General features: G+C 49.7%; 1 protein-coding gene across 9 annotated transcripts in view; it reads left to right on the top strand.

The window, feature by feature from the left end:
- sif (guanine nucleotide exchange factor still life) overlaps positions 1-22,923 on the top strand; it is a 213,069-nt gene that overhangs the window by 169,002 nt on the left and 21,144 nt on the right. For 7 of the 9 annotated variants that reach the window (XM_075695938.1, XM_075695932.1, XM_075695933.1 and 4 more), the window contains 11 exons: positions 7,639-7,833; positions 9,847-10,071; positions 11,125-11,268; positions 12,730-12,912; positions 13,559-13,743; positions 14,006-14,102; positions 14,192-14,356; positions 15,341-15,521; positions 16,902-17,165; positions 18,534-18,664; positions 20,899-21,159. In XM_075695938.1, the coding sequence (XP_075552053.1) occupies positions 7,639-7,833; positions 9,847-10,071; positions 11,125-11,268; positions 12,730-12,912; positions 13,559-13,743; positions 14,006-14,102; positions 14,192-14,356; positions 15,341-15,521; positions 16,902-17,165; positions 18,534-18,664; positions 20,899-21,159 (2,031 nt within the window). The remainder of the gene's footprint in view (positions 1-7,638; positions 7,834-9,846; positions 10,072-11,124; positions 11,269-12,729; positions 12,913-13,558; positions 13,744-14,005; positions 14,103-14,191; positions 14,357-15,340; positions 15,522-16,901; positions 17,166-18,533; positions 18,665-20,898; positions 21,160-22,923) is intronic. The other 2 variants (XM_075695937.1, XM_075695930.1) reach the window with 1 other exon arrangement.

The raw sequence follows: 22,923 nt of genomic DNA, 5'->3' as shown, positions 1-22,923 counted from the left end.
GGCACGACCAGCTGATCGAACTCCACTCCTCGGCGGTCTAGATACTTCCGGTACAGGACTCCACCCCTTTCCACAAAACGCGCAGTTTTCCTGGCGATACCTTCTTTGACATTGCAGCGCACGTTTTCCAGGCTGCCATCCTTTTTTTGCTCGGCTATCAAAGCCGACCGGCTGACTTTTAGCAACCTATCAAGTCCGTCTGACGTAGGCGCGATGAGCAAATCAGTAGATAGCTCTTCTAACTTTCCCGTGTCGGGCATTTCCTCTCCAGTATCTGGCGCCTTTAACGTTACAGACTCAAGTTTATTCAGTTCGGGCGTGCTCGGAATATCAGCTTGCTGCGCCTCTGACCCTTTTTCGTTGTTTGATAACGTCGGCCCCGCAACTATCGCCTTTGCAGCGAGCTCCCGAACCTTCGATCTGGTTAAGGCCTGAACACTAGCTTCACCAAACAAAAGCCCCTTCTCGCGCAGGAGGTGATCGGACCTGTTTGAAAATAGGTATGGGTACTGGGGTGGCAGCATAGATGACACTGCCGCCTCTGTCTCAAGCGCTCCGAAAGGTCCTTCAATAAGCACTTTTGCTACCGGCAGACACACGCTATGAGCTTCCACGGCTTGCTTGATCCATGCGCACTCGCCCGTGAACATATGGGGTTCTACGTAAGACGGGTGAACTACATCCATCGTAGCTGCGGAATCGCGAAGCACTCGGCACTCTTTCCCGTTTACGAGGAGGTCTCGCATGTAAGGCTCGAGAAGCTTCATGTTCTCGTCAGTGCTGCCTATTGAAAAAAACACAACTTTTGGTGTTGTTTCCGGACACTGCGCCGAAAAGTGACCCGGCTTCTGGCACGTATAACACAAGCGCGCTCGCCTCATCTCGAACCGCTTTCTGCGTTTGGCTGCCGCCGTCTCTTTACGTTTGGTCGGACTGCTTTCACTCGCATCCTCACTACGCGTGTCCCTTTTTGCTCTCATGGGTGTGAACTTCGGCCTCTCAAACTTCAAGCCAAATTCACCCTTTTGACCGTCCTTAGCTCCGCGAGCCCGACGCGTCACAAACTCCTCGGCTAGCTCAGCGGCTCTAGCCACCGTACTCACGTCTGGCCTATCCAAGACCCAGTATCGCACGTTCTCCGGTAACCGACTATAAAACTGTTCTAGCCCGAAACACTGCAGAACTTTATCGTGGTCACCAAACGCTTTCTCTTCTTTGAGCCACTCCTGCATGTTCGACATAAGCCTATACGCAAACTCTGTATAAGACTCACTTTTGCCTTTCTCATTTTCCCGAAACTTCCGACGGAACGCTTCCGCAGACAGCCGGTACTTTTTTAGAAGACTCGATTTCACTGTGTCGAAATCCTCTGCCTCCTCTCTATCCAAGCGAGCGACTACGTCGGCCGCCTCGCCGGGTAACAAAGTGAGCAAGCGCTGTGGCCACGTTTCCCGAGAGAACCCCTGCTTCTCGCACGTTCGCTCAAAGTTAACCAGGAACAAACCAATGTCCTCTCCAAGCTTAAACGGCCGCATCAGGTCAGTCATTTTGAACAATACGCGTTCTCCTGCACCGTGTGCCTGACTTCCATTACGAGCGCGTTCCATCTCTACCTCAAGACGCTTCATTTCCAAAGCGTGTTCGCGCTCTTCTTTTTTCTCTTGTTGCTCTCGCTCTTTCTGTTCTTTACGTTCACGCTCTTCTTTTTCTTTCTGTTCTTTACGTTCACGCTCTTCTTTTTCTTTCTGTTCTTTAAGTTCGCGCTCCTGTTTCTCTTTTTGCTCTTTAAGTTCGCGCTCCTGTCTTTTTGACCTCTCCTCAATAGTCTCAAGGCATTCCGACAGCTCGTCATCCTCAGCCTCTAACTCAAGAATAGCCTTTAGCAGTTCAGGTTTTCTTAGTTTGTCTGAGACATCCAGACCCAACTCTCTTGCAAGCTCCAACAATTTCGGTTTGCGCAACGACTTCAAATCCATGGCTGCTCTGAATGCTGCTTTCTCTACTGCTTATTATTGTCTTGCCGCCAACTAACCCGGCAGCAACGACAACCACAATTACCAGCTCTGTTTCTGACACTAACAAAAGCCTGGCAAAGCTCAGAAGAAGAAAGTCCCGCACTCACCAAACCTCGCAGGCAGGAATTCCGCGCAGTCGTTCCGCTGCAGGCAACCAGTCGTCACACAGGGCTCGTTGCACTGCTCCCGGATCGTCGTTGAGCTGCTCAGCATACAGTCAACTGCATCTCTTCGCTGCTGGCCTCCGTTGTCGCGATCTCACCGCTGGCAGACAGTTGTTTGAAGTCGGAGGCGATCTCACCGCTGCCAACCAGATGTTTGGATCGGACTGCTGGTACGATCTGTTGGGAACTCGGCGCTGACGCCCGTGGTTGTACCTGGGTCGCAAGCCCCAAGGGTAGCGTTGGCCTGGCGGCCTGGGGTACAACTGGAAGCATCCGAAGGTCCCGGCAAAGCATGAGTCGACTGGTAACAACGAAACAACTTGTTTATTTTAACATCGCAAAGAGTTGGCGGTCAGGTTTGACCGAAGTAGAGAGACGGGAGAGCACTTCACTCAACAGAAGAAATCGGAGCCCTCCTTTTGGCGTCCGGGGGCAGCTGTTTTTATACTCTCGCAGTTGAGGGCAAGAAGGAACCCCTCAAAAGACGAGCACGTGAATGTACAATGGGCTAATGGTGACGCACACTGTCGTAGCGATGCCGTAGCACCATGTCGAGCACGATCTCGTAGCACCCTGTCGTGGCGCTGCCGGTCGGACACAATGACTGTAATGAGAGGATGGTCCCTGCTTTGGCATCGCCTGTTTCGGGCACAATGACTGGAACGAGATCCCTGCTTTGGCATCGCCTGTTTCGGGCCCAATAACTGGAATGAGATCCCTGCTTTGGCATCGCCTGTTTCGGGCACAATGACTGGAACGAGATCCCTGCTTTGGCATCGCCTGTTTCGGGCCCAATAACTGGAATGAGATCCCTGCTTTGGCATCGCCTGTTTCGGGCACAATGACTGGAATGCGAGGATGATCCCTAGGCGGTCGCATCGCCGCAGTCGCGCCTGGAAACACCTGGCGATGAGTGTTGCGGCGACGACGATCGGGCCAAAATGTCTGCCGCCCCGCCGCAGTCGCGCCGGCAAAACCACGTGTCGCAGGCGAAACGCAACAAGGCCCAGCGCCGTCGCCGTCAGAATCCAGAGGTGCGTGCCGCCGAAGCAGAAGCTTACCTAGTGGAGTCTTTGTTAAAGGAATACGTGTGAAAAATAAAAAAAAATTCTGTGATAGCGCATACATGTGTTGCTCGATTTCTTTGCCTCAATCTATCGAAAAGGTGAAACAGCTTATTTGCTGCGCTCAAATTTCGCATTAGGAAGTAACGTAATCGTCGGTAATTTTTTTGCATCGAATGCAAAAAAAAAAGAGACGTCTCCTGCATTTAGATATAGGTGCACGTCTAGGAACCCCAGGTGGTTGAAATTCATCTGTGGCACTTCACCTATGCCACTCTTTAGCCTCTCTTTGAAAGAAGCAAATGTGATAATATGTTGCGTCTCAATGGGACGTCTATTGCATGCAGCAAATAATCAACAGAAGTAAAACAAATTGTTAATGGCCACCTTTGTACTGATAAGCAAGAGAGTTTTACGTTGATCGTATTGTGTATGACCATTTGTGGAATACAAATGACGTAGGCGTCAAAAGCAGTACTACTGGTTCCGTGTTGCGACGTTGAGTTCAACCGGAGCGCACAAACTCTTATTGCCACTTACAGACTATGTTAACCTAAATGGTGACGCAACGCTGCCGGCAGCGACATAGACATTAATGTGCACAGTGGCTTCTTTTTCCTTCAACTAGAACATCAAGAAACGCCACAACGTTTCTTGCGCTCCATGGTTCAACAAACCACCCTAATATATCGCTGCCATCGCTGCTCCTGCCATGCATGATTCTGGTTATTTCGTTATCCCGCAAAGGGTAGTGCGTATACATTCGCGCTGAAACTTTCGAGCGTTGCTTTCGGGCGTTGAACTTGACGAATCAGTCGGTCAAAAAATTCTCCACGCTAATTCGTGATTCGTATCAGTGAAAGAGGTGCAGAGACTTTCAGAGTAGCACAAGCTTCCAGGTGCTCTGTAATGGCACAGCGTCGTTTTCAAAGTTGTCGATGGTCAAAGGAGCCCAGAAGAAGCATAAGAAAAGAAAGGTATATCTCGATAAAACAGATAGCAGAACAAGTACCGAGTTCTCCCCGCTTTTGTTCCTTTTGACTTCTCTAGCTGTCACTGGCACGCGAGCGGCTGCAGCTCGGCGCGTGTCATTATCAGAGGCCCCGGGGGGGCTACGCAAAATCGCTGGTGCTCCGCGACACATTCTCACTCCTGGTGCCGCAGTAGTCATCTCCCTACAGGCATGCATACAACCGAATTCGATCCCGCATCAGTTCCACAGTTTCGCAACGGCTTCTCTCTAATGATCAGCACTCGTCCATCCACCTCTCTCTCTCTCTCTCTCTCTCTCTCTCTCTCTCTCTCTCTCTCTCTCTCTCTCTGGGTATGCCGATATCGAACAATACATAAATATTTCCTTCCCTCTTCTCGCCCCGTGTCTTGTTTTAGCGTTGTTTTGTTTTCCTTATTACTGCGCGCGATACTTCCTCGCCCCCGGCAAGTGCACTGCGCCCCCGACCGACGCTTTTACTTTCCTTGCACATCTTCGTCGTCGGGGTCGCGTTTTGATTTCTTTTTATTGACGATCGCCGCGGCGCTCTGCCGTCGCTCTTCATCGTCCCGTTGAAGCTTCCTCCTCGTCGTCGTCATCATCGGTCACCGTTGTTCAGCGCGATCGCCTCTGGAAACCGCGCTCCGTTAAGCCCCGGCGTTCGAGTGCATCGCTTGAACTCTTGGCGGTACGCAGTGCAGGGACACGTTCCCGGGTTTGTTTGCTCTTCATCCTATGCCTTCTGTAATACATATTTTCGCGTGTTTTATTATTTGTTTCTTTCATTTCTTTTGCGTTATGTGTGCGCGTGGTCTTTGCCGGTGTATCCGGGGATCACTTATATATGGCAGCAAGAAAGAACGAAAAGCGAACAAAGAGAAATCGCTACGCGACGTTTGCTGGCTGGCTGCTTGCCACCGATCGATATAAACCATGCCCTCGTTACGATTTTCCGATTCTGTCTTTCGTTCTGTTATTTTCCTTTTATCTTTAGCCTGTGAACAGCGCACGCTTTCCTTTGTTGCTTTCTTTCTTTTCTTTTCTTTTCCGAAATAGTTTGCGCACGATGTGCCTACGCGAGTGGTCCCACCGCTGAAAGGGCACCCGAGGTATCGACTGCGCCACTGGGCGAGCTTGTGCCTCTTAACCCCGCGTCTATTACCGAAATTGAGAGAGCTGCTTCCATTCTCGTTTGCGTCTCTGCTAGGCAGAACCACTGGTGCTCTGCAGCATATTTTGAGGTTGGAGATTTTATTGTTTTTCTTTGGTTTCCCCAAACGATAGCACAACGGAGGTGTCACGGATGAAAGTCCCGCGGCGGAATTCGTCAGGGGGACAAATTTTTTTTTTCTCCAAAGAACGTGCGCAAAGTACGGGGCAAATAAACATTTGTAGATTAGCAAAAAGCGCAAAACAGCGATGAGGCATCTTGAAATGACTAAAATATGGCAGGAGAAGTGAAAGATATAAGGCGTGAAACGTTTTCTACATCATTTCGTACATTGAAGTGACTAAGAGACGGAACAAAGTACCAAGGTAAAGTGAAAAAAAAAATCCGGGTAATATCGTCTTTTTTTGGCATTCTGTCTTTTTTTCCTGACATCTTTTTCGGTCCACTTTCCATATGCCGTCGAACCTTGACTTAACGAAGCCATATTTTACGAATTTTTTTATTCAACGAATTGCTTTCGATTGCCCAGAACATTCGTAGTCACAGTGCCAATTGTGTTGCGAATCTCGAGGTAAAGAACTCAAATCAACGTCTCGCTCGACTGAACGAAGTTTTGGGGAGGAAAATGAGTGAAAAGTGGAGAAAATACAGTCATGCCCGGATTTCGGCTTAAGTAACGGCCACCACTGACCTGGTGAGAACGCTTGTCGCTTTTATGAAGGAACACGAGACGCATTCAACGTTCTTTGTGCGTGTTTTTGATCCGTCCATTCCCGTGGCGAAGTGATTTTCCCCTTGCGTTCTAACCGGCATGTTTCATCGTCTGCGTGGACCTGATCTTTTCGCCTCCCTTCAGAGCTTCCCGAAGCAAACGCGGTGATTAAATCTTGAATGACGGTGCTAAAGAGATTGAAACCATTCTCGAACATCTAACGAAACAAAAAACAAACAAACGCAATAAAGAGCGAATAAAGCCGAAAATGAGAGTACAAAAGCCAGTACGACCATTGAAATGATTGAGCGACAAAAGGAAACAAGGAAGGGAGGCGGAAGAAGAGAAGAAAGGAAGGAGCGAAATAATAGAGAAGAAAGAGGAAAACGGGGAAAGAATAAATAAATGAAGGAAAGAACGGAATACGTTAAGGAATATGTGAAGAAAGAAAAAAAAAGAACGAAAGTAATAAAGGAAAAAAGGAAAGAATGAAGGCAAATAGGATCGAATGAATGAATAAGTTAATGAACGAAAGAAGGAGCTTTATATCCGGCTCACAAAAGGGGAGGGGATTCGAGAGATAAATATCGATAGTAGTTTGACGGGTTCCTCAGCCCTCCATTATCCGACAAGAAAAATAAAAATAAGCAGCCGTGACAGGATACGTAGAAATATAAATACAAAAATATCATTTAAAGAAGAAAGAAAGAATTTGCTGAAAGGAAAGAAAATCACCATGGGGCTAATTTAGCTGTGGTTCTGAGGCAGTGGCAGCGGCGCCACACCCTTTCGCCTTGCAGCATTAGCCAGGAAAACAAAGCATAAGTGTCCTCAGTAGCATGTCTCAGCAAGTCTACCGGCAAGCTGTTCCTTGACATTGACTTGTCCGATAGTTTCTGCACTATATTATTTTGGCGGCGGGGCGGGCGAGGGGGGGGAGGGGGGGCGCGAGATGAGGAAGGTGGTCTTGTCATAAGGTTTTTATATGTGCTGTGCACCCCATGTAGTGTACGAACACTACGGCGTTCTGTTAATTTCTCCAACTGTGTCTGTGTTTCATGGTGATTTTCATGCTAACCACTGAAATATTATTTGTGTTTTTATTTGTAATTTCTAGTGTATTGATGTTAGTCTTTATCATTTGTTCGCTATAATACTTTCTTTTTATCTATGAATATAATAGTCTGTGGTCTGCGCACAAGAGTCAACGCTGTGTAACCTTGGGACCTCCTCCTACATATTCTGCTATGTGTCACTACTGTTGTATTTATTTATTTATTTATTTATTTATTTATTTATTGATCGATCGATCTATCGAGTCTAATCAGTGATATGTGGTGCCAGTTTTCATCTGCGCACCAGCCGTAGCTACAGATGTGGAACCGTGTGGACTCGTCTCTTAAAGACGACGCTATACAGCCGTCCAGTTCTCTCTCTCTCTCGTTCTGATGAGTCATAGGAAAGAAAGAGCGATGTGTAAGCGAAACGCGCCCTCTGTCTTCTTTCTCCCGGCACGCGCAGATGTCCGACGACGAGCGGCTGTCGCTGACGACGGCGGTGAGCGACGAGGACGAGACGGGCGAACCGCGTTCGGGCTCTCGCGCCGCCGGTTCCGGCGGCGGCGCGGCGGCGGCGGCCTCCTTCAACTGCACGGGCGCCGTGCGCAAGGCCGGATTCCTCAGCGTCAAGAAGTGGCTACTGCGCAGGAGACACCAGGCACGTCTCTCTCTCTCCCTCCCTCCCTCCCTCCCTCCCTCCCCCCTCTCTCTCTCCTTCTTAGTAATGATAATAATAATGCCTTTATTTTCCATCCCAAGGATGTTGGAGGCAGAGAGAAAAAGATAGGTTTCCAGCTTGACGGGCTCTCGCCTCCCCGATACAAATACGTGATCTTTATAATCATGTATTAGCATTCCAATCTCTCTCTCTTTCTTCGTCCTCCCTCTCTCTCTCTCTCTCTCTCTCTCTCTCATTCTTCGTCCCCCTTTCTAGCTATCGTTCCCTCTCTCTCTCTCTCTCCTACTTCGTTCCCCCCCCCCCCGTTCCCATCAGTAGATGCGCGAGAACAGGCGTCGAGCAAGTTGGTTTGTGAACACTTATAGCACGAGAGCGATACAAATAGAGATATACTCGTATTGCATACAACGCTGACTTTGGCGTGAAAAATTACTCCAGTATCAGTCTGAAAGAAAAAAGTTTAGCTTGAAAGCAAGCATTGGATGTACGTGTGTGTCTTAGGTTGCGCCGATGTCACATTCTGCAACTTACGTATCAGTTTCTTTTTTTTTCATATTTTAAGCGAAGCTTTGTTGTTGTTGTTTTTGAGTCGCCTAAGTTTTAATCGTGGCCGGTGTGCGGTGGTTGAACTGCGTTACGGCGTAAGTTTCATTTGAAAGGAAGCTTTATTCGTGGTGTCCGACAAGTTTCGGAAGCGGTAGTCTGTGGAGGTGGCGGTTGGGCTCTGGAGAAGGGTGGAGAGAGATAGAGATTCTTATTTGAGGAAGGAAGAATTGGGGTAAAGTGCAGCGCAGTAACTGTCTCTCAGATGAGGACGCCTCAACCGTGCTGCACAGGGGGGAAGGGATAGAAAAGAGTGGTGAGGGTGGAAAGGTAGTAACGTGCGTTGATTGGCTGGCGCAAGCGCTGACGCCATCAGAGGCCGCCGCATCATAGTAGAGACAGCATGCGTGCCGGGGCCGGGTAGCATGACATGCACCGGCGCTCGGTCGGTCACCGCGGCGGAATGGACGCGAAAGATTCGCTCGCAGCGATTCCCAAGGTGCGTGGAATTTTTATTTTGTTTCGTGTGGCGTTCTTCCACGCCCTCCACGCACTAGAAATTTTAGAACGCTGCGCAAGCACCCAACCTTCGCGAACGTGAAGCGCTAATTGCAGTTTTTCACGGACTTTGTGAGTGTCCGCCGCAGCTCTCAGGAAAGAATTGCACGAGGACGAGAAAAGACGGGGGAAGAAGAAAAGCGTGTGCAAGTAGCCGCGCTACGTCTGCGTTGCTTCCGAAGCGCGACAAGGTTGACATTGGAAGCGAGCGTCGCTTCTCCGACCGCCTGTCCTTTGCCTTTCATTTGTTGTTTGTGTGTGTTTTCGGGCTTTCCTACAATGTGATGTAGCTTCTGTTTTGATAGAAGGTCAGTTAAGATGATAATTTGGTTGGAATAAGGCGACAGTGTTACTTTAGGCTGGACAAGTTGCTCTTGATTCCTGCTTGCTACAGCAGTGCAGTTTAATGGACGAACACGTGGATTGTATGGTGAAAATGTGAAGGGGAGAGCAGAAACTATTTGAATGCAAGCAAATAACCTCAGGGGAGAAAAAGTGGCAACGAAGCCCAACCATTTGTGACCCTGCTTTTCCGGAGTTATAGAGTAACGACAATTACGCTACGTCATCGACGTAATCCACATCGCAGGGCACTGTACAAACAGACAGTGTCGTAAACATCTACTGTTTCACGCGTTTTCTTTGGGTGCTCTGTGTAGCCTAGCCTGTTCATTCATTCATTCATTCATTCATTCATTCATTCATTCATTCATTCATTCATTCATTCATTCATTCATTTTTTTTATTCAAATTTACTGCCCTCATAGGGCATAAAGGGGGGAAATACAGAAGGAACTACACAATTTACGTCATATTGCCGGTCCCTCGACTAGCATGCTGTATAAACTAAGCGACGTAACAACTTTGCCGCGATGCGTTGCCCTCTGGCAGGTGGAGCTGGCTCGGAAACGTGGCTGGAAAGGCTACTGGGTGTGCCTGAAGGGCACGACGCTACTCTTCTACCCGTGCGACAGCCGCGACGGCCGGGCCATTGACTCGACACCCAAACACCTGATCATCGTCGACGGCGCAGTCATGCAGCCGGTGCCCGAGCACCCCAAGAGGGACTACGTATTCTGCCTGAGCACGGCGTTCGGCGACGCCTACCTCTTTCAGGTGAACGGGGGAACACCTCCTTTTTTTTTTTTTGCCCCCCCAACGCCTTTTTATTAACCTCGGCACAATTAGCGACTGCACCACTGTGTTTATAGTGCGTGTCAAGCAACAGTGCGTGCATGCGTACAGAAAAGTTGTTCTTAATTTGGATTCGCTGTGCAGTGCGCTCGCCTCCTGGTTATCTCGCACAGCAAATCGACCGTCCTGGAAAACCGTTGGTACCGGTTTCGATCACGGACCCAGGGTGTATTTTTTTTTCTTCGACTACGAAGCCTTCTTTCTGAGATACCAGTTTTTCTTTGGTGTTTTCTTTGCATATTGGTGCTTCCTTCGTATGGACGCCAACTCTTACCTTTCGCGAAACTCATTTCACCTTGCGGATTCTCGCAGGTCTGATTTGCCAGCGCGAACGTGTGCACGAGATTTGAAAAATAAAAGTGGCTTATCGGTTTTGCAATTCGTTTTTTTTTATCCGCACGAAACATTGCATAGCTTGAGACAAGACGCCCACGAGAGGTACAGTGTGTCGCGAAAAGAGTAAACGCCTGTCGGCCGCTGACAGCGATGCAGAGCTGCACACCTTTGCCATAGGCTTCGCTTTTGTCGTCGGTAACTAAAGTATTCTCACGCAGAAAAGGCGACTCACGGGCAGTGTGCTCACCTCCTGTAACACGGCACTTGCTTTCTTTCTTTTTCTTTTATACACTCTATAGCTGTGGCTTCTATGGACCTGATGACCACCTGGTTGGCGATTACTCGACATTGCAATGAAGCGTCACATGTCCCTTGTTATTGTCTTTAATTTTGTTACCTGTCTTCTAGTGCTTCTCTGCAATATCACGTAGCTTTCACCTTGCGCGGCCGCGCAATGCGGGGCGCCCTCTCTCAACGCAAGAGAGGCAAGAAGTGCAAAGCGGTGAAACACTATGCAAGGGGGAGCAATTGTACGCCGTGGCCGCATTAAACCAGGGGAAGCCTGTCGGTATACGTGCACGAGAAGCAGGTGCTTCCTTGACTGCCTGCGCTGATGCGTTACGCTCTTGATGTGCGCAGGCGCCGTGCCAAGTGGAGCTGGAGAACTGGATCAACAGCATCCACTCTGCCTGTGCCGCGGCCTTCGCCAGGCATCGAGGTCGCACTGGGACGCTACACCTGCTCCAGGAGGAGATCTTCAGGCTAGAGAAAGAAATTGAGTCGGTTAGTGGGGCGCAGTTTCTCAATGCTGTCACGTACCCTCTTCCCCCAGCGATATCATTAGGGCTGTGGGGTTTATATGCGGGTTCAGTGACAAGTAAAGGTGAATGAGTGCACCTAGGTTACCAGCTGCAATAGCAGGTTTCTCGTTTCTCCCTCCCATTACGAGCGAAAGAAAGAGGAAAGTTTGGCTCGTTGGTGAAGTGTGATTCGACTTAAGTCTCATTTTACCATCACGCCATTAGGCCCTTCTCAGAAAGGCCAGCAAAGAAGGAATAAAGAATAGGAAAAAAAAATGCGAGATCTACGATGACAGCTCGCGACCGAGGTTGAGCCATGACGACCAATTTTCCTTACGTACTTGACAGTAATGTTCAACAGTCTCGGAAGAGAACAGCAATTTACAATAGCTAGCGAGGCACTGGAAGTGGTAAGGGAATACATCTACTTAGGGCAGGTAGTGACCGCGGATCCAGATCATAAGACGGAAATAATCATAAGAATAAGAATGGGCTGGGGTGCGTTTGGCAGGCATTCTGAGATCATGAACAGCAGGTTGCCATTATCCCTCAAGAGAAAAGTGTATAACATCTGTGGCTTACCAGTACGCACGTGCGGGGCAGAAACCTGGTGGCTTACGAAAAGAGTTTTACTTAAATTGAGGACGACGTAACGAGCTATGGAAAGAAGAATGATGGGTGTAACGTTAAGGAATAAGGAAAGAGCAGATTGGGTGAGGGAACAAACGCGAGTTAATGACATCTTAGTTGAAATCAAGAAAAAGAAATGGGCATGGTCAGGACATGTAATGAGGAGGGAAGATAACCGATGGTCATTAAGGGTTACGGACTGGATCCCAAGGGAAGGGAAGGGAAGCGTAGCAGGGGGCGGCAGAAAGTTAGGTGGTCGGATGAGATTAAGAAGTTTGCAGGGACGACATGGCCACAGTTAGTACATGACCGGGGTAGTTGGAGAAATATGGGAGAGGCCTTTGCCCTGCAGTGGGCATAACCAGGCTGATGAAGATGATGACTTGACAGAATGTTTGTTCCATACCGCATCTGGTGAAGGTTAGGCCGAAGCTCACCATTTGTCCGCATGTCATATTGACCGCAAATAAAGACGGGGACAGAAGGAGAGAATACATAAACAGCACGGGCGTGCTTTCTATGTGCTCTCTCCCTCTGTCCCCGTCTTTATGTGCGGTCAATATGATATGCAGTAAACACCAACTCGGCCAAAGGGAAGTTGTTCTGATCCCATTTGTCCACTGTACACTGCTTAAATCGCATATATTGCCACGGGAAGCTGCACTGCAGAATGCCACCAGTGCAGCGAACCATTTCATATTGCGGTTTTCAGAAGGCACGGTAACGGAGAACCACGCATCCACTTCTCTGAGCGCGCGTGCTGCGTTCAGTAACGCGCCACTCTGGTGTCGCTTGCCCGCCCCGCGACTCGCAGGACGCGAAGCTGAAGCACATGGCTGAGCTCCAGCTGACCGTCGTGGTGGACCAGGAGTCCCGGCAGACTCTGTCGGACCAGATTGGCCAGTGGGAGGAGAACCTGGAGAGGCTACACTGCGAGCAGTTCCGTCTGCGCTGCTACATGGCCTCGCTACAGGTCTCCGAACTCCCTAACCCAAAGGTGCGTGCGCACAGAATGGCGATCGCTAGCTTGTCCTCGCTTGCATGAAATGGCGGGTTACCTTTGGACGTAGACACGAGCAGCCGTGTCGGTGGCGCCTTCTTGTGGCGTATAGTCCAACCAGAGAGAACACCGAGCTGTTATAGCAGTGATCAATCACGTTCTATAAAGCTGTTGGTGTAATGCCTCGGGAGCTGCATAACCGTCAACATGCAGTGCGTTTCTTTATTTTCGAAGAGAATGCACGTAGAACACTAAAACCTTAGTAACGCGCTGTCGTTAGACGAATGATCACAAGATGGCGCTTTTAGCGTTGCTGCTACTCATACCATCCATCCATTCATTCATCCACCCATCCTGCCAAGCACGTCACCGGTAGCAGGGTATTGTGGGAAGTGTAAAACGGGTTTAAATAAAATAACGCTCTCTAATACGGAGCAAAGCTAGAATAAGCGAGACGACTCGTTCCAAAGTTTCTTATTAGACTTTTGCGCGCACAAGGACGAGACGTCGATCGAAGAAGGGACACACAACATGCAAAAGTACCGTAATAGAAATTGCCGTTTTCGAGAGAGAATGTTTTCGTCCATTGACCATGTTGCCTTTCTTCTGAGCTATATGACTGGGGGCCCGCTGTGTTCCGCAGAACCTGCTTACGCACGTGTCCAAGGCGACCAAGGCGACGCTGAACAAGCTAGGCGTGTTCACCGTGTCCTCGTTCCACGCGTACATCTGCGCGCGCAGCCCATCGCTGCTCACAAACCTGCTCTCGGGCCGGGGCGCCACCAAGCGGAGGTCGCGCGCTGCACTTTCCAGGTCCAACAGCTCCAAGTGAGTTGCGCCAGACTGTTTTCACAAGTGCCTTCGAGTAGCGTACTGTAGTCTTGCAGTGTAGGAACAGTAAAGAAACGGGGATACCTCGGAAGGAATTGAATGAAGTATAGAACTTTTAATAGGCTCGCTTTGTGGCCAGAAAGCAAAGCGACGCTAGACTTACAATGATAGCGCCGGACACGATGCGCTGACGACGAGTTTGCCATGAGAGTCGACGAACTCTTTTCCTCTGTGCTTATGCCTTGCCCGTTTGTTCCAGAAGACTTCTAAGCATGCCTTCGTCGTCACTACAAAGCAGCCTAGACCTACCTGCCTTAGGGGAAAAAAGCGTCAAGATCAACCTGCCAGATAATCAAGTAAGCCGGCGATAGTTTGTTACAGCGGTTACCTGGAAAGGATTCGCGGCTCCTTCTTTGATTCGCCGTTGTTACCGTCCCTCTGACAGGCCGTTATAGTGGGAGTTCGGGACAACATGACCGTCGAAGAAGTTCTCTGGGTGGCCTGCAGCCGAAGGCAGTTGTCGCCCAACGACCACTTCCTGCGCTTCCGTAGGAGGAAAGACTCGGACGACTGCTACGTGGCGGCGCGAACCGAGATTTTTGACAACCTGGTGAGTGCTGGTTGTGGCCCGGTAATCTCGGCACACTCAAGCTCTAGGGCAGCTGCGAGATGCCTTGTTCTCCGGGGTTATGTGTACATGGCGAATGTAGGCTTGAGCGCTAAGAAAATCCAAGGTGGTTAACCACAGGATATCTCTGGTTGGCCACCCTTTAATGGGGAAAGGAAAAAAAGTGCACGAAATGCATACGAAAAGCAAGAAAAAGGAAGAGGGGATAGAAGAAGGAACTGTCTGAGACTGTGAGAACTGCTACATGTTGTTCGCAGTAATGTCGCGCAGTCACGCAGTAAGGATGACGCCAGTTACGAGATTTGCGACGAAATATACAAGCGTCGTGTTTACTTTGGTGCTCCAATTGGTAAAACGGTAGTTCGACAAAAGGAAAAAGAAAAAGTGGAATAATAGCTAGTGCGTTTTTCAGCGCAAGTTACGTGGCGCATATTAACGAAACCCGTGCGATCGTTCGAAGTCGTTCCAACTGGATATGCCTTGCAGACTAACCGTCTGCAATTCGTTAATTGCAGTGTGTGTCGTAAAATGATCAATCCAATATTTTGCTTGTGATTTTTGTTGATTGATACAGCTTTCATTTCTATTTTTCGTGCTAGTCGTGTCCGCCCATTCGAGTAATATATCTCAAGGGCTAGAATTACCCTATCTGCCACACGCGGCTTTTAAACAGTTCTGTGTTGCGCAAAGAAAAAAGTGTATGTTAGAAGGCGTCTGTGGTACAATGCTTACAAAAGAATTTAATTTGGCAGTACATGTAAGCGCGTTTAATGAGTGACACGTCATTGCGACTCTCATTGGGCTTGAAAGACAAGCGAAGACGGATACCTACACGTAGCTTTGTTTTGGGCCCAGAGTGACTCCTTGGTATGAAGTACAATTGAGATTTATTCTTTATTTAAAAGTGATCTCGGTGCCTTAGGCAGTCTTTCACCTAATTGAGGATACGATGTTCATGTCTCGCAGAGCTTCGAGAGCCTAGAGGTCTGCGCCAAGGTGCTATACCAAGTGGGGCTTTCCCGGAGTTCCCTGGACCAGTTGTTCGGTTTCAGCGTCGAAGCGGAGTTGGTGGAGAACACAGATCACCAGGACGAACTCTGCGTGTACGTCAGTAGGGTGGAGGAAGGAAGTCTGGCACATCAACAGGGTAAGTGACTCACTTGCCAAGGTTGAAGACTGGGCGTGTTGGTGTAGCGTATTAGAGGTCGGAATGCGCAACATTTTGACGAGACGCGCAGAAGAGAAACACTCTTCTGTGTGTGTCGTCAAAATGTTGAGCAATCCAACCTCTAATAAAGTGACTGACGCTGTTAACAACTCTCCGTCGGCGCGTTGACGGCCTGCAGACGTTCACCTGAAGATCGGCAAAAACCTTTCTTTCGATATGCAGTTTTGTCTGTCATCGTACAAACGACTCGGGGTGTCGAAACGTTTAAACCTACGCATTGGATGGGACGAAGACGCTACGGACACTAAAAGGCGACACTGGATCAGCTTATAAAGTTATCCGTTCCGTCAAAACAATATTTGTTATCAGTGGAGAAAATCAAGTATTGTTTCTTTAATTTCCCGCCCAAACTGGAGGAAATAATCGCGCGTCAGTGTGACGTCACTGGTTTCAAATTATTTTTTTTCTTATTTGGACCATCTTATATGTCAGGGAAGAACTTCTGAAAGTGGCCACGACAAGACTTCTGGCTACTTTAGAAGGCATTACCAATCCGACATACACTATGGCCTAGAGCAGCCGCTGTTGAAATCGGGGACGTGTTAGGAAGCCGTACGTAGCATGCACGGTAGTTTCGGTATTTCGCATCAGTGTCGCTTCCAGCTTTGCACGTCTCGACTAATAGTGCGTCTGTACCGTGCTAACTTAAACCCTCTATCGTAATAATGTACACCGTTTAAATGATTATGGGTGCAATTTTGTCTACAACTCACATCCTTGCGCCCTTTTGGGTGTAGGGATGTGAGTTACACCCTTTCGTGAGTAAGTAACATCCTGGTCGAGTTACACCCTCTCGGGTGTAACTCATACACTAACACTCTTTCGGGTGTACGTGTACGAGACCCTTTTGTGAGTAAGTTGCGCCCTGTTACGCCCTTTTGGGTGTGCGGGTACGAGTTATAGACAAATTTTATTGATTATAGACACTTTTATTGATTTGTAATGGTATACACTCTGAAAAAAAGTTTACACCCTTTGGTGTGCATATCTGCCACACAACAATAATCGTCATCTGCTGTGCTTGCGTTTCCTTTCTTGAAAACGCCGCGCCCGCTACTTTCCTGTCGGCAATGCTATGTAATGCTGATAAGGCGCATGCCGTTCTTTACTGGGAAGTATACCGGGCTCGCAGCGTCAAAGAAAGGAAATGCAGTCAAGACAAATGACGCTTATCGTTGTGTGCCAAGATGCAACCCAAAGGGTGTAAACTTTTCTTAGAGTGTAAGTTATTTCGCAGTGGCACGCTCCCCGTGCGCGGTACATCAGACGTTGGAGCGCGCGTTCTGTCCGCACCCGCAGGGCTCATGAAGGGCGACGAGATCATGGTGATCAACGGGGCCATCGTGAGCGACCTGGACATGATGTACATCGAGTGCGTGCTGCAGGAGGAGCTCTCGCTCTGCATGATGATGCGCTCGTCGCGCACCGAGCCGCCGGACTTGGCGAGCGCCATGCGCACCACGGACGACTACATCGAATCCCTGGTCTGCCCGCCGCCGCCCAGCGACAGCGTGCTCAGCGACGAGATGATCGGGAAGCTCATCGTGCCCTCGCCCATCTGGGGTGAGCACCTCGGCGCCGCTCCCTCCCGCTGCCGCGATTCTAGACAGTTTTAGTTACACGTACGTAGAGGCTTCACGTACGCAAACGTGAAAAGCCTACGTATGTACCTTACGTGCACGCCATCTGAAACGCTTTTAGCTACACGTACGCGACGCACGCGCCAAGAGGGACCCCGTAGCTCCATCTATCGGGAAATGTGAACACGGCGGTAGCCAATTCAATCCTGTCGCCGTGTTTCGATGCGAGCCGTCTGCGCGCGCGCGGCCCGCTGGCGGAACTCCCGCGCGAAGCTGTCTACGTGCGCAAGAAACGCACGCAAAGAATTGAATCTCACGTACGTCCGTGAGACGCGCGCGCGCCCGCTACGTTGTACGCATGCACACTGCTCACACGTAGAAACTCTGCGTACGCAAAGCCTCTACGTACGTGTAACTAAAACTGTCTTCTGTTCGGGCATACTTGCGTAGAGAAGGCTCCGCTTGCATTGTTCTTTTTTTTCTGTGACAACCTATGGGATTCATCGCAAGCTCCGCCCACATAACGGTTCTGCGTTTGCCCACCAGTTCCTGAAGGTCGCCGACGTTTAGAGATGTTCACCTCCGCTGCTCGCGACGTCACGGATGCGATCGAATGTAATTTGCTTGCGTGTGAAAGGGTTGAGTATTGTCAGTCACCCGAGAGTTTACCACAATGGTAGAAAAGATACCCATGCGAGTTTCTGAAAAAGAAGGCTCCGCAGTTGAAGGAAAACTTGCCTTGGCATCGAATCCGGGGACCATGCACCATTGGCCGCGCTACTACCTAACTGATAGAGCGATCGCACAAGAAAACATCCACCATCTGATTGTCGCATAGATACGAATTATCTTAGAGTTGGACAGGGGTGTACTTGTGACTGCTTTCTTAGCTTGTCGCAGACTACAGCCGCTTACGATACGGTGACGAACGTCAGAATTAACAGAAGGAAAGGCACGCAGTTTTATTCAGGATTGCATTCGATTTACTACTCTGCAAAGGGGAAAGAGGGTTCTTAAAGTTGAGGAGAGCGGAGAACGACAAAGAGCTATTTCACGCACATTCACACGTGCGTGTTCCTCAAGTGTTTAGGGATTGTCTGCACCATGCCCTCCGAGATAACGAGCTCGCTATATATATATATATATATATGGGGTGGGGGGGGTGGGGGGTACTTGAATACGACCTAGCACCAATGAAGTGTTCCTTGTTCTAAAGTACCGCACGGTTGTCAAAGTCACACGCGTTGTCTTAATGTGTGCACCCTGCTGCCGTCGTTTTCACGGTGACACATATCTCGGCGCGGAGCGGATGTCGTCGCCCGACAGCTGTTCTGTCCCGTTGTTCGCGCAGGCTCCCAAGAGCGATCTCCGGACACATCGGGCCGGCCCACGCCGTCGCCGGTGCCACCGCAGGACCAGTCGGGCCTCTCTTGCGATCAGATAGAAAGCTTGCTCAAGGTCATCGAGGACTCTTGTAAAAAGGTACGCGCTCTGCCTCCTCTTTCGGGCACTTGCGAGCGTTTCACTCGGCACGATATAGGGCGGTATATATACCAAATAGACTGACGCTTCCCGTTGACAGAACACCGTGGCTGTTCACTTTCTTTTTACTCGCACTGATCGAACCGTGCGACGTGTTTCTGTGAATCTCAATACAGTATGTATCGTGCGTAATAAGCACGCGCACTGTGGAGGAAGACATGTAGAGTGTGTTTTTTTTTCTTTTCTTTGCTTCGAAAGTTTTCTTAAAGCCTACAAAATTTACTCGAATTACGTCCTTGCGGATAAATAAATCGCGTGCCCTGGCGTTGATTACTTGCAACAAAAAAAAAATAGAGCAAGGCAATTCAGTCGCTACCTAAACAAATTACGTCAATTGGCTTCTAATAATTTTGCACTTTACGGCACATTTTTAATAGAACCGTTGAAAGGAACCGTCATGAAAGTCTAATTCTGTGTCTGTAAACTTCAAGATGGTCATGTAGGTTTAAATAACTACCGTGAAATTATTCGTGAAGTGCGCCTCATTACGCTCGCGGGACCGCGGAGCGCAGTCCCTTTTGTGGCGCATAGAATGGGGACTTAAATGAAGCCGCCTTCGTGTTTCCCTCTTTCCACGAGGTGAAAGGCGATTACCACTGTGCGCAGCTCCCGGATGATAATACGCACATTCACTTCAGCTCATAACGCGCATGCCGTTCGTGTCTTGGCAGTATCGGGTTCGCAGTGCTAAAGAAAGGAAATGCGGACAAGACAGATGACGATTATCGTTGTGTGGCAAGATACAACCCAAAGGGTTAATTTTTCTTAAGAGTGTACACTATTAGAAAAATTTACATCCTTTGGGGCGTATCTTCTCCCACAACGATAATCGTCATCTGTCTTGCCCGCGTTTCCTTTCTTCAACGCTGCGAGCCCGGTACTTCCCAGTCACGAACGGCATGCACGTTATCAGTGTGACGCAGCATTCTCGACAGGAAAGTAGCGAGCGCCGAGTGTTCAAGAAAGGAAATGCAAGCAAGGCAGATGACGATTGTCGTTGTGGGACAAATATACACCGCAAAGGGTGCAACCGTTTTAACGCTCTTAAACACTCTGTGTGTGTGTTACTGGGAAGTTCCGGGCTCACAGCGCTAAAGAAAGGAAATGCAGACAAGACAGATGACGTTTATTGTTGTGTGGCAAGATACAACGCAAAGGGTGTAATGTTGTTTTAGGGTGTACTCTCGATCGCGTCAGTTCGTTCGGCCATCTTGTCCCGCAGTTCCCGCCGGAAGATGGCTGCCACCTGCATGCAACTTCTGGTATAACAGGAGGAACTGTGCATATATGTGGCGCTCTGGAACAGAAAGCACAGACCCTTCCAGGTTTCACCCGTTCGCTGTTGCGCAGAGCGCGGGTAGAACGATTGCGCTGGCGAATTAGCGTCGCCGCTCTCAATGAGCAATGTCCGCATTCCTTTAAAAAAAAATTCACCTTTTGGGACCTTATCTTGCTCCCCATGATAATCGACATCTATCCAGCATGCATGCCCTCTGACGCTGCGATTCCGTTACATTCAGGTTGTGAACGGTACGCGCGTGTCTGAGCCACACGCGTTCCTGACAGGAAAGTAGTAAGTGCCGCGAGATAAAGAAAACGCCCGAAGGTAGGTGTAGACGTGACGATTATACTATGAATTCAAGATGAGCTCAAAGTATTTCGGCTTACTTTTTTTGTTCGAGGTGTACACACGATGTGAGTGCTCGTACACATTGGTGCACTATCTAGAGCACCGCGTCCGGCCGCCACGCCTGCACCTGAAATAGGGTTCGTGCCTCTAAGCTCGCGCATTAAGGCACCCTACCGGAACTGACGGCGTGTGCGTTTTACGCAGTCGTAAATGAGTCTTGTCTACAGGCGTCCACACATTTGCCTGGAGCGCCGAATTGCTACACTGCGATGCAAGTAAACCGATACATGTGCGTTGCTGGCTGGTTTGAGAGGCAATGTTTGCTACTAGCGGAAATCACACGAACGAACCTGGCGGCGCTGCTCCGTGATCACTCTCTCCTTGCCCCGCAGTCTCTAGCGCTCTGAACAGAAGCGTGTGCCATCGCATACGTCAAACACGTTCCGTCCCGCCACTGCGGTGCACGTGCTCGTATACCCCATGTCCTCGTGCCCCGAGCCCACCACATAGCCCTCACCCGAAAACCCGGCCGGGGAAACCGCAGACCGCCGAGCAGGTGACCGAGTACTGCCGCGTGCCCGTGGAGCGGAGGCGGTCCAGCCTGGCCGGCGGGCTGCCTGCGGTCGCGGCGGCGGCGGCCGCGGCAGCCCAGCAGCCCGTGTCGGCGCAGCCACCGCTGGTGGCGGCTGCCGGCGCGGTGCCCGGAGCCGCCTCGATCGGCCAGGCGAGCAAGCATATGTCTGACGTGGAGAGGTTGCGCAAGGTCGTCCTCGAGTTGGTCGACACCGAGAGGACGTACGTCAAGGTACGCGCGCACTCCTTCCACCTGAGAGGGAGCGCTGCTGAATTGAGCCTTGTAAAACCCGTTAAGCTTTGTAAGGTAGTGACGCACTCCTCCTCCGTCTTCCCTTTTCCCTCGTTTCTGATCGCTTTCACGCTCCCTCCTCGACCATGGCGCCGCCTACACTGCTCGAGCGTAGCAACGGCGCCCCACACGCGCTCCTCGCCACTCCGTAGACACTTGTCAAGCAAAAAATGGCGCTAATGCACGGTGCGAGGGCCCACGTGATGCTATTAGGCCAATAGCGACGCGGCGTCGGCCTCGACCAGAGCGCGCGAGGAGGAGGCGGCATTCTTCAAAGCGTGGCACTACTTTTACGAAGTTTAAGGGGCTTTAGAGCCTTGCAGTGTTTTTTTTTTCCGCGCGAGGGAGAACAAGGATAGGATAGGAAAGGTGGCGTGGTCAGCCAGAGGAGCGTCCGGTTTGCTACCCCACACTGGGAGCAGGGAAAAGGGGAAATGGAAAAAGGAAAAGAATGAACGCGTACACGTGACTACAAGTGGTTACCACGTGGCGTCTATGTTAAAGTTAAATAAATGAGCTGCAAGCCTTCTTCGTAAAGGAACTGCAAAAGTGACCCGCGGAACTTATTGAAGTTCCGCGGGTCACTCAACATGACTGTTCTGTCCGTGTCACGGTATTTCTAAGCACTTTCCCTTGTGTGGCATTCGTTCCTGGACAAAGCAGATTTCGGGAAGCCGCTGCAGACGCGGGGGCAGAGCGTTTCGCTGGGTCTTCGTGCGCTCGGCGTTGCATATTCGATCTAATCGAGAGATGGAAGCTGTAGAAAGACAAGTGATAATAAACCACAAGGTTTTGTAGCTAATAAACCGCAAGGTACTATAACATGGCGTTACAGCAATATCATGGTTGTCACTAGCCTAGCAGGCGCGAGTTACCTTATCGATGCCGCGCATGCGCAGATGTGTCAAGCAGCACCGATAGCGGTAGTGATAGAGCAGTAAGTCTATCCTAAAACGTTCGATAACTCAGCAGATTGCAGTTTTTCTTTTTTTTGTAGCAGGACACATGTACAAGTCAAGCATAACGCTGCTTGTAAGACATATTCTAGGACCTTAAACGCAGCAATGAACCCTTTAACGTTTCCTCTTAAAGTACTTCAAGAAACTAGGCCTTCAACATCGCGCGATTGTTTCACACTATTTCCACCTCACTCCTGTCGCAAATCACTATCAGTAGACTCGAAGATGCCTTTCTGTTCGAGTCTCATGATCGCAAGTTGTGGCTGTTTTTTTTTTTTTGCGTGTCTTTGTAATGACTTCCGTGCTGACTACCCGTCTGTTTTCTGTTAATGCGATAGAGTTGTACCGTGCAGTCACCGGTATTTTTGGTGATATCGACACAAAGCTTTCAGTGGGCCGATACCGGCGGCGGTGCAATGAAAAGCATGGGTGGGCCGACCTTGGCACCTGTGCTCGATAACAACGGCCTTGCAAAGGTTGCAATGGGAAAAAGACACCGAGAATGATAAACAGGCGTGCTGTTTAATCACGATCTTTGCGTGTCGAACGGCAGTCATCGTGTTGCGTTACGTCCTGGGGTGCTACTGGCGCTGGTGCGTAATATCCACTGTGGTTTAGAGACATATACTACAAATGATGCCTCATGAATAGACATAATAAGCAGATCACGCGGTAATGAGGATAGTAGGTAACGTCAGCAGATCGAGAACGAAGTGGTTGGTAAGGAACGTCAGTACATCATAGT

The sequence above is a fragment of the Dermacentor variabilis genome, chromosome 6 (assembly GCF_050947875.1).
Source record: "Dermacentor variabilis isolate Ectoservices chromosome 6, ASM5094787v1, whole genome shotgun sequence".
NCBI lineage: Eukaryota > Metazoa > Arthropoda > Arachnida > Ixodida > Ixodidae > Dermacentor > Dermacentor variabilis.
This window is presented reverse-complemented; position numbering and strand designations above follow the sequence as displayed.